The sequence below is a fragment of the Myotis davidii genome, unplaced genomic scaffold (assembly GCF_000327345.1).
Source record: "Myotis davidii unplaced genomic scaffold, ASM32734v1 scaffold2537, whole genome shotgun sequence".
Classification (NCBI taxonomy): Eukaryota; Metazoa; Chordata; class Mammalia; order Chiroptera; family Vespertilionidae; genus Myotis; species Myotis davidii.
The window spans coordinates 188,959-198,517 of NW_006288180.1; the positions used below are offsets into that span (position 1 = coordinate 188,959).

Below are 9,559 nucleotides of genomic sequence, written 5' to 3' on the forward strand. Positions count from 1 at the left end.
TGGTGAAGGTGCTGAAGCAAGTTCATCCGGACACCGGCATCTCGTCCAAGGCCATGGGCATCATGAACTCCTTCGTCAACGACATCTTCGAGCGCATCGCCGGCGAGGCGTCGCGCCTGGCCCACTACAACAAGCGCTCGACCATCACGTCCCGCGAGATCCAGACGGCCGTGCGCCTGCTGCTGCCCGGCGAGCTGGCCAAGCACGCCGTGTCCGAGGGCACCAAGGCCGTCACCAAGTACACCAGCTCCAAGTGAGGCGCTTTGGCCCCTGTCAAACCCAAAGGCTCTTTTCAGAGCCACCCACGCCTTCACATAAAGAGCTCTAGTGCGCGCCACTTTTCTCATCTCTGAGGAAGTTCTTTGCAGGTATGCTGGGGCAAATTGGATATATAGAGGTCGTGTGCTTTCTGACTCTGAGTTATTCAGGCTGCTGTGATTAAGGCTGATTTCTGGCATATACGGAATTGGGTGGAGGCTATGGAACCAAAAGGGGGTCCTTGGAGAGTATCTCAAACCTCCAGCCGTGTGATAGGCAATTTAGACTTGGAAGATTAAATGGGTTTTACAGGAGGAAGGAGATGAGGAGGAAACCTGAGACAGGCCAAGAACAAGGCCTGTTTGTTGTGGGTAGTGTCTTTGGCTTTTGCATTCTTCCCTTAACAGGCTGAGAATCAACAATGCTGTTTCAGCTGCGGAATTTCAACATGGCCCCCACTAACAAGTGCACAGATACCCGAAATGTTGGGCTAGGAGCCCCCCCCTCCCGGCCTCTCCTGTGTGATCATGGGGCTGAGGTGGGCTTGGTGCAGATTCTTCTCTAATTGGGGTGCTGAGTGGAGAAACTAGGAAACTGTTCACTTCTTGAGAGCCTACGTGACAGGTTTTAGGAAAAGAGCAGTGTCCTCAAGGGCGTGTCTCCTCGCTTGGACATTAAGGTGATCAAACCAGGGGGTAGCGTGGCCAAAAGCTGACATGACGTAACCTTACATTCCCAAGTTCCCTGGAGGCAGCTCTGGGAGATGGAGGAAGAGAAATGGCAAAGGAAGACAGCAAGAGAGGGATTAACTGAGGGCGTGGAGTGCACATTTCAATATTTGGACTGTAGTTAAGAGGTTGAGTTTATTTGGTCCAACGTGTTTGCTCTGTGGGAGAGATGCAGGGCCAACTGCACAGCCTCCCGTCGGCTGGGCCCCTTCCCTCGACTCTCGTTCTCAAGTCCACTGTCTCCGGGAGGGAGAAGGGAGAGGGAAGGGGAAAGGGAGGGAGAAAGATGTGAGACTTGGCTGCCCATTTGCAATGTATCTGAAATGTGTCAACTTGCTCAATCTCTTCCCCCCTTGTTTCTAGCTATGCATTTTTTTAATATATATTTTATTGATTTTTTACAGAGAGGAAGGGAGAGGGATAGAGAGTTAGAAACATCGATGAGAAAGAGAAACATCGATCAGCTGCCTCCTGCACACCCCCCACTAGGGATGAGACCACAACCCAGGTACCTGCCCTTGACTGGAATCAAACCCGGGACCCTTCAGTCAGCAGGCCGACGCTCTATCCACCGAGCCAAACCAGTTAGGGCTCTAGCTATGCATTTAAAATTAATTCAATGCAATTAAGTCATGGGACTCGTGGAACTTCTATTGGTCTGTGACCCTTTCTGTTCCATCACCTTGGAAATGGCCGGCCTGGCAGTGGATTCTTGAGGCCACCATTGCATTAAGGTGATTTCCCACCTGTCATCCTCGTCATTCTTCATGGGCCCTGACCAAGATGTTGGCACCAGCTACAGCCCTCACATTCAGATTGTCTTGAAGGAAGAAAAAAAGAGAAGGGAATAACCCCACCATTTTTTTTTTTTAAGACCTGAGGGATGGTATAAGATACCATTGACCAAAAATAATGGCCGTACCTCACTGCAAAGGAAGGTTGGAGTGTTTAATTACTAAACATGAAAGGAAAATAAATTTCAGGGGACATGGCACAGGTCATGTCTAAAAGCAAGAGGGAACATTGGGGAGTTCTTGCGTCTTCTGAAGGACACGTTTCCAGTACAACGGAAATGAATTGTAAATACTGGCCAGAATTGTTTCCGTGGGAGAGAAAGTAAGATAATACAACTCTCATTAAAATTAAATCATCGTTTTGCAGTAAATAGTGCTTGAGAGCGTACGCAGCTGTGTGCAGTCAGCACGAGGATGAAAGGTCAGACTCAGTGCCTTCTGTGGACGAGGACAGGCTGAGTTTGGAGTTGCAGCAGTGATGGAAAACACGCTACTCTTTTCATATACTTTCCAAGTATAACCATCTGCTACAGCAGCTCCAGTCCTATCTGCCTCAATCCTGCCTTTTTTTTTTTTCCTCTCAGCTCATTTAAGAAGATATACCAAGTTCTAATGAGCAGTCAGCATTGAGACCTCAGATCTATAATAAAATCAAACTGCCTTCGGTGCACGTTGTTGTGGGTCAGTGCTTCAGAGAATACTAAATACTAAATACTATGCTGGGAACAGAATTAGCTATTCTCTATTCTACGCTGGGATTTGCAAATCTTACTCCTGCTGAGGGTTCACAGAAGACTGACTTTCTTGGTGAGACCAAAACCAACCATTAAAGAGTAGGTTCCTAAAACGCATTCATGAGAATCACCCCAGGAGAACTGGGGATTGAGGGGCCTGGGTGGGTCTGAGACCACATTTCTAGCAAGATCCAAGCGTTGCCCAACCTGCGACTTTCCCCCAGACTATCAAGTCCTCAGGGCAGAGCCTTCCATTCTGCCACCAATACGCTCATTAGAAATCCGTATTGTCAACTGTCATAAACATTGACCTCATTATTCTGTGTGACAAAGGACAAATAAAGGAAAAATATTTCACAGGAAAGCCAAAGCTGCCTCACTTCTAACTGTACACTGACATGGGAGTGACATAAAAAAAGCTAAGGTCGCCCCAGCCGCTGCGGCTCAGGGGTAGAGCCTCCACCTGGGAACCAGGAGGTCACGGGTCAGTTCCTGGTTGGGGTACATTCCCAGGTTGTGGGCTTGGTCCCTGGGGTGGGCGTGCAGGAGTCAGCCGATCAATGATTCTCTCATCATTGATGTTTCTATCTCTCCCGCTCCCTGCCTTGCTGAAATCAATAAAAAAATATACTTTTAAAAAGCAAAGATCAGCCCTCGCTGGTTTTGCTGAGTGTAAAGAGAGCATCGGTCTGGGAATGCAGGGTCCCAGGTTCAATTCATGTCAGGAACACATGCCCTGGTTGCCAGATTGATCCCCAATAAGGGGGCGTGCAGGAGGCAGCTGAGCAATGATCCTCTCATCTTTGATGTTTCTATTTCTCTCGCTCTCCCTCTCCCTTCCTCTGAAATCAATAAAAATATTTTTTAAAAAAACAAAGACCAAAGATGTTCCCGTAGCATGTTTCCCAGTGATCAATGACCAGACATGGGAACAAAGCTGTAGGAGGGGCCAACCGAAAATGCACCCCCGCATCCAACCTTTTGTGGGTAAAGAACCTCACCTTTCACACTGTGTGTCCATATCATCCGAATTTCAGGTGCTATTTCTGCCCCTTCCAGTCTTCACACAGGGAAACAACTCAGCCCATTGCTAAGCACCCATGGGACCCCTGAAACTCACCTTTACATCCTCTTCCCGCTAGCCAGCGAGGCTCCTATCTTGGGACAACTTTGGCACATGACCTGCTCACTTGTGGGGTACAGAGCAGCCCCAGAGGGGCCTAGGGGGGCATCTGAAACATCACAGGAAACTCTGAAACCAGCAGTCCCACTTCCCCCGCAGGAGGCAAGCTGCGCAAGTGCACCCAGTCCCTTATGAAAACAGATCACCTCAATGTCCCAAACCAATTTCACAAACCTCAGGACAGATTAAAAATGAAAATATATCGGAATTGTTTTAAATAAATTAAATAAATGGGTAGCTCTTGAGAGCCTGTGAGTCTGGTGAAGTCAGTTCCGGGAAAGCCAGGTTCTGTGGTGAGGCCTGGAGCCTCGGCTCCACTTTAAGCGCAAAGCGTTTACTTAGCAACTGAAGAGGCCAGTGTTTCCCAGCCGCCTCGGGCTCGGAGCCCCCATCGCCAATGTGCGCGAAACCACAAATCCTGCATTGCCCGAGGGGCTTCGGGACGCGGCCTTTGTGGGAGGAAAGGGAGGACCTATTGTCTGGCTGTCCCTTTAAGATTACCACCTAATTAGTATCTCACCTGCGCAAGGTGTGGATTCTGAGCCGATAGTCGCGTTCTTCATAATAACCTCACGCTTATTTACAAGCTGTGAGCTGCAGGAGGGGAACCAAGTTCATGTCCCAGTCCTTGGCCCACAGCGCTTCTCATTGAGATTCTAGGCGGCTCTGAAAAGAGCCTTTGGGTTCCGGCGCAAGTGGGTGGGATGGAGCTCACGCCCGCTCCCCGCGGATGCGGCGCGCGAGCTGGATGTCCTTGGGCATGATGGTGACGCGCTTGGCGTGGATGGCGCAAAGGTTGGTGTCCTCGAACAGCCCCACCAGGTAGGCCTCGCACGCCTCCTGCAGCGCCATGACGGCCGAGCTCTGGAAGCGCAGGTCGGTCTTGAAGTCCTGCGCGATCTCGCGCACCAGGCGCTGGAAGGGCAGCTTGCGGATCAGCAGCTCCGTGGACTTCTGGTAGCGGCGGATCTCGCGCAGGGCTACGGTGCCGGGCCGGTAGCGGTGCGGCTTCTTCACGCCGCCCGTGGCCGGCGCGCTCTTGCGGGCGGCCTTGGTGGCCAGCTGCTTGCGGGGCGCCTTCCCGCCCGTGGATTTACGCGCCGTCTGCTTGGTACGAGCCATTTGGAGGACAGTGAGGGGAACCAACTAAATTGAATAAAGGGGGATAGGGAGCGGAGGCAACCCTTCTACACCCTCAAAACCATGCTGATTGGTTGTACTCTTTTTCAAAAGTCCCGCGCAAAGAAGCCATTGGCTGAACTTAAACAAGTGAATTACTGGACAGCTGATGAATTGCTCCACTCTGATCTGTTTAACAAGTCTGTGATCAAAAAAAAAAGGAAAAAAAGGAATTTTCTAAAGTTCTTTATTGTACCTCAAATTGTAAGTAAGGGACCACTTGGGTATCCTGGGGAGGTGCCAATTCTGGCTCAGCGGACCTGTCTTGGGGCATAAAGATCTGAGGACCACGCGCTGAGAACAGACTCACTTGTATTTTGTGACGTTCTTTACCTTCCCTTTTATCTTTGGTTTCCCTCCTCCCTAGGGAAACTACTCAACACCGAGCCAAACTGCCCCTACTGTCTACTGAAACTCGCAAGCGTCTCCTTTTCTGGCTCCCCCCAAACTCAAAGCCTTAATAACAGTCTCCTCTCCCAGGACCTCATTCAAGAGCAGGAATCACAAGTTAAGCACAGTTAACTGCAGTGACTATGGAGGAAGGTGATCATCCTGCACAGTAGGGAAGCAGCACCAAAGCTGGCTCTTTTTGAGAAAATGTGTGGCTCTGAAAAGAGCCTTTGGGTAAAACTAAAAGGCAGTAGGTTGTACGCACTCGGTTTACTTGCCCTTGGCCTTGTGGTGGCTCTCGGTAGCAGGAATCACAAGTTAAGCACAGTTAACTGCAGTGACTATGGAGGAAGGTGATCATCCTGCACAGTAGGGAAGCAGCACCAAAGCTGGCTCTTTTTGAGAAAATGTGTGGCTCTGAAAAGAGCCTTTGGGTAAAACTAAAAGGCAGTAGGTTGTACGCACTCGGTTTACTTGCCCTTGGCCTTGTGGTGGCTCTCGGTCTTTTCGGGCAGCAGCACGGCCTGGATGTTGGGCAGCACGCCGCCCTGCGCGATGGTCACCTTGCCCAGCAGCTTGTTGAGCTCCTCGTCGTTGCGGATGGCCAGCTGCAGGTGGCGCGGGATGATGCGCGTCTTCTTGTTGTCGCGCGCCGCGTTGCCCGCCAGCTCCAGGATCTCGGCCGTCAGGTACTCCAGCACGGCCGCCAGGTACACGGGCGCGCCCGCCCCGACGCGCTCGGCGTAGTTGCCCTTGCGGAGCAGCCGGTGCACGCGGCCCACGGGGAACTGCAGCCCGGCCCGCGAGGACCGCGTCTTGGCCTTGGCGCGCGCTTTGCCGCCCTGCTTGCCGCGTCCGGACATGATGCGCTTACAAACTTCCCAGGAAGTGTTGAGAGGATGGGGGCGGCCCTTTTTTATAAACGTTTTTGGGCGCGAAACATCTGTATCATGGGTTAAGACTGCGGCTTCATCTTACCCAATCAAAACGCAAATTTGGCATTCCTTCGTTCTGATTGGACAGTACTCATTTTTTTTGACGTTGTTGTGAATAACCACCAATCAGACACGGAACTGTAATTTATCACTTTATTTGCATACGAGGCTCTATATAAAAGGGATGCGTTGAGTCCTGGTCTTACTGTTTCCCTACTTCTCTTCTAAGTGCTTCAGGAGTTCTCCCGACCATGCCCGAGCCCGCCAAGTCGGCGCCCGCCCCGAAGAAGGGCTCCAAGAAGGCCGTGACCAAGGCGCAGAAGAAGGACGGCAAGAAGCGCAAGCGCAGCCGCAAGGAGAGCTACTCGGTGTACGTGTACAAGGTGCTCAAGCAGGTGCACCCCGACACCGGCATCTCGTCCAAGGCCATGGGCATCATGAACTCGTTCGTCAACGACATCTTCGAGCGCATCGCGGGCGAGGCGTCGCGCCTGGCGCATTACAACAAGCGCTCGACCATCACGTCCCGCGAGATCCAGACGGCCGTGCGCCTGCTGCTGCCCGGCGAGCTGGCCAAGCACGCCGTGTCCGAGGGCACCAAGGCCGTCACCAAGTACACCAGCTCCAAGTGAGGCGCGAGCCCGTGGCTTCACTCCTGACCCAAAGGCTCTTTTCAGAGCCACCCACAATGTCTCAAAGATCTGTAGCTCCAAAAGCGGTGCAAATGTTCCAGGCAAGAAGCCTGCTTCTCCCCCGCCTAGTTAGTAAAAGTTATCTATGCAACTGGGGTATTTGCTGCTGCGGTAGTTAGCAAAGGGAAGGCGGCCTAGTCTGATTTGCTCTCGATCTTGCATCGCCTGGTTAGGGCAGTAAGTTGCCTGTCCCCAGTTTCATTTTTTATCCAAACCCACTAACGTTTCCACGGATTTTTTTCACAGAAAGACCCCTGGATTCTTTTGAGCAGCTAAATAGTACGTCTTGGCAAGGTCCAGAATTGTCTGACCATCCTGTAGAGTTTTAAATTCAGCTAATATCCAAGCGTATAGGGAACTGGAGGAGTCGCTGAGGGCGGGGGAGAAAGTGTCCATTGTTATGTAAATTTTTCAACTACCGGGAATTCCTCAGCAGGCAGGGCCTGGATTGTGCCTCCAGGGCCAGTTTCATTCAAACCCCAAGGGCTCCCAGAGTTCCCCTACCCTTGTCCAGAGCTTTTTCTGCTTTCGTTAGCTTTTCACCTCCTCGGACTTTATTCTAAGATTTCACAGGATTTAACGTTGGCGTGCTCCAGCGTGTCGCTGATTTTATCCTACAATCGCCTCAGAAGGAATCTCCAATTTACAGGCAAAGGACAGACTTCAGGCTGAGTACTAGGCCCTTGCTCATCGGTCAAGTTGTCGGGACTTTCCACAGTGTTTGTCAGGCTTTTTCTCAAGGAAGAGGCTGGTTATAGGAATGGGGAAACCGTCAAAGGCAAGTGGATGGTTAGAATGAGAGGAAAGTAGAAGTGGCCAGGAGACACACGTGTCCTCTGAGGCCCAGCAAAATCCTGCCAGCTAAAGTTTAAGGTAGACATCAAGGTGGGAATGTAAGGATTGCCTGGCAGCCCATCGAACCTCAGAACTGCGGTGTGAAGGGGGAATCGTGGCCATTGGCAGAGTAAATCTGAGCTTAAAGAGCTCATTTTCTACTTATGAGCAACATGGAGTTTCATGTCTTTTTTCTGCAAATGACTCGGTAACAGATTCCTGTGAACATGCAGTAATGACTCGGTTTCGTAATGGACTTTGTGAAGAAAACTCCCTGGGGCCCACATATTGTGAAGGCATTTATTTCTTCCTCTCCAGAGCACGTCTAAAATACATTTTTAAAAAGCAATGTGTTCATAAAAAGAAACAAAAAGCTGAGTCCTTGCTTTATTCAAGGAAAGAGAACACGTTCACATTGTGAAAGGCATTTGCTTTCCAGCTGGAGGCTTGGAAACGTGCTTGTTGCCAAGCAACATGTTGATGGTGCGCCTCTTTCCAGGATAAACACTGTGTGCTCACAGAACACTTGCCTGTTGCAAGTGAACTCATCCCTTTCTTTAGTCTAAAATAAAGAAAGCCAGGATAGCTTTTAATCTTTTTTTTAAATCCTATATAATAAAGGGGTAATATGCAAATTGACCCTCACACCATCACAAGATGGCTGCACCCACAGTGGAAGCGGGGTTTCCATAAGGAGCTGAAAGGAGCAATCAGCAGGGACCTGAGGCCCCGTGGTGCTGGGGCCAGGGCGAGAGACCTCGGGCCACACCCTGAGCCCAGCAGGGATTGATGGGGACCTCAAGCTGCACCCCCCACCAGGCCAGGGGACCTGAGGGTGCGCTGGGGACCTACGGCTCCACCCTCACCCAGCACCGGGCCGGGAGACCTGAGGCTGTACCCCCCACCTAGCGGGGCTTGACGAGGGTGGGCCAGTGGGCCTGGGTCTCACCCAATGGGGGTGGGGCTGGCCAGGTCTGGGTTTCAGATGATTTCGAGGTGCACGCGGCTGGGCGGAGACTTGACTCTGGGTCCCTCGGTGCCCCAGACTCTGACAGGAGGAAGATTTTCATGTACATTTTACTAATTTTCTTTCATCTCTGACACTTCTATTATAGAGCAAGGGCAAATAGCAATATTAAAATATTTCCTCTAATTAATTCCCTTTTAATGTGGATGAATTTCATGCACTGGGCCACTAGTAGAAAACAGAAGTATTCAACAAGAAAATGCATGGGCTGAGGGGAAATGCCCCAGGCAGGACACAGTCCATCTGCCTGTTTGAATGCTGAGTTTCAGCCAATTACTTAAACCCTCTGTGAGCATCACCTTACGTCTAAAAGGGGAATAAAATGAGTAACTACCACGTGGCATTGCTGGGGTGACCACTAGAAGATCTCGGGGAAGCTCTTGGGGCAGTGTCTTAGGACAGACACTGTGGTCCTGCTGGATCTCAGAGTCCCGAGGCCTAGAACGGGGCAGGAGGCCAAAAAGCCTGCTAACATTTGACATCAATTGGGTTCCTTGTCTGGCAGTGTGAACAGCCCGAACCCTTCTGTAACCGGACAACCAAGGGGTCCGGGCTGCCTGTCACCACTTCAGCCACTTCAGCAGAAAGAGGGTCGGATGCTATCTGAGCGTTTCTTCCAATCCTGCCGGCAGCAGGGAGAGCAGCAGGTCACCCACAAAAATCTGCTCTGCCCCCCGCATAAGCCAGCTGCTTATATTGGGTAGAAGGGCAAAGATTAGGTGGGGAAGTAGGCATTACAGGCATGTGGCCGCGGGCATGGGATATTCAGTATAGGATACAAGTCATGAGGGCTGGGGGGGGGGGG

At 51.2% G+C, this 9,559-nt stretch overlaps 3 protein-coding genes across 3 annotated transcripts in view; 1 reads left to right on the forward strand and 2 right to left on the reverse strand.

Moving 5' to 3' along the window:
- LOC102768330 (histone H3.v1) overlaps positions 1 to 4,829 on the reverse strand; it is a 7,460-nt gene extending 2,631 nt beyond the window's left edge. Inside the window, exons 1-2 of the mRNA XM_015561489.1 lie at positions 4,411 to 4,829; positions 143 to 270 (exon numbers count right to left, since the gene is read on the reverse strand). Coding sequence (XP_015416975.1) covers positions 143 to 270; positions 4,411 to 4,819 — 537 coding nt within the window. The 5' untranslated portion in view covers positions 4,820 to 4,829. The remainder of the gene's footprint in view (positions 1 to 142; positions 271 to 4,410) is intronic.
- Positions 4,830 to 5,604: 775 nt separating this feature from the next.
- The window catches only part of LOC102765195 (histone H2A type 1), a 10,525-nt gene continuing 6,570 nt past the window's right edge, over positions 5,605 to 9,559 (reverse strand). Inside the window, exon 3 of the mRNA XM_006759979.2 lies at positions 5,605 to 6,138. Coding sequence (XP_006760042.1) covers positions 5,737 to 6,129 — 393 coding nt within the window. The 5' untranslated portion in view covers positions 6,130 to 6,138 and the 3' untranslated portion in view covers positions 5,605 to 5,736. The remainder of the gene's footprint in view (positions 6,139 to 9,559) is intronic.
- LOC102765489 (histone H2B type 1) lies at positions 6,419 to 7,017 on the forward strand. The gene has a single exon (XM_006759980.2). The coding sequence runs from the start codon at positions 6,453 to 6,455 to the stop codon at positions 6,831 to 6,833; it is 381 nt and encodes a 126-aa protein (XP_006760043.1). The 5' UTR covers positions 6,419 to 6,452; the 3' UTR covers positions 6,834 to 7,017.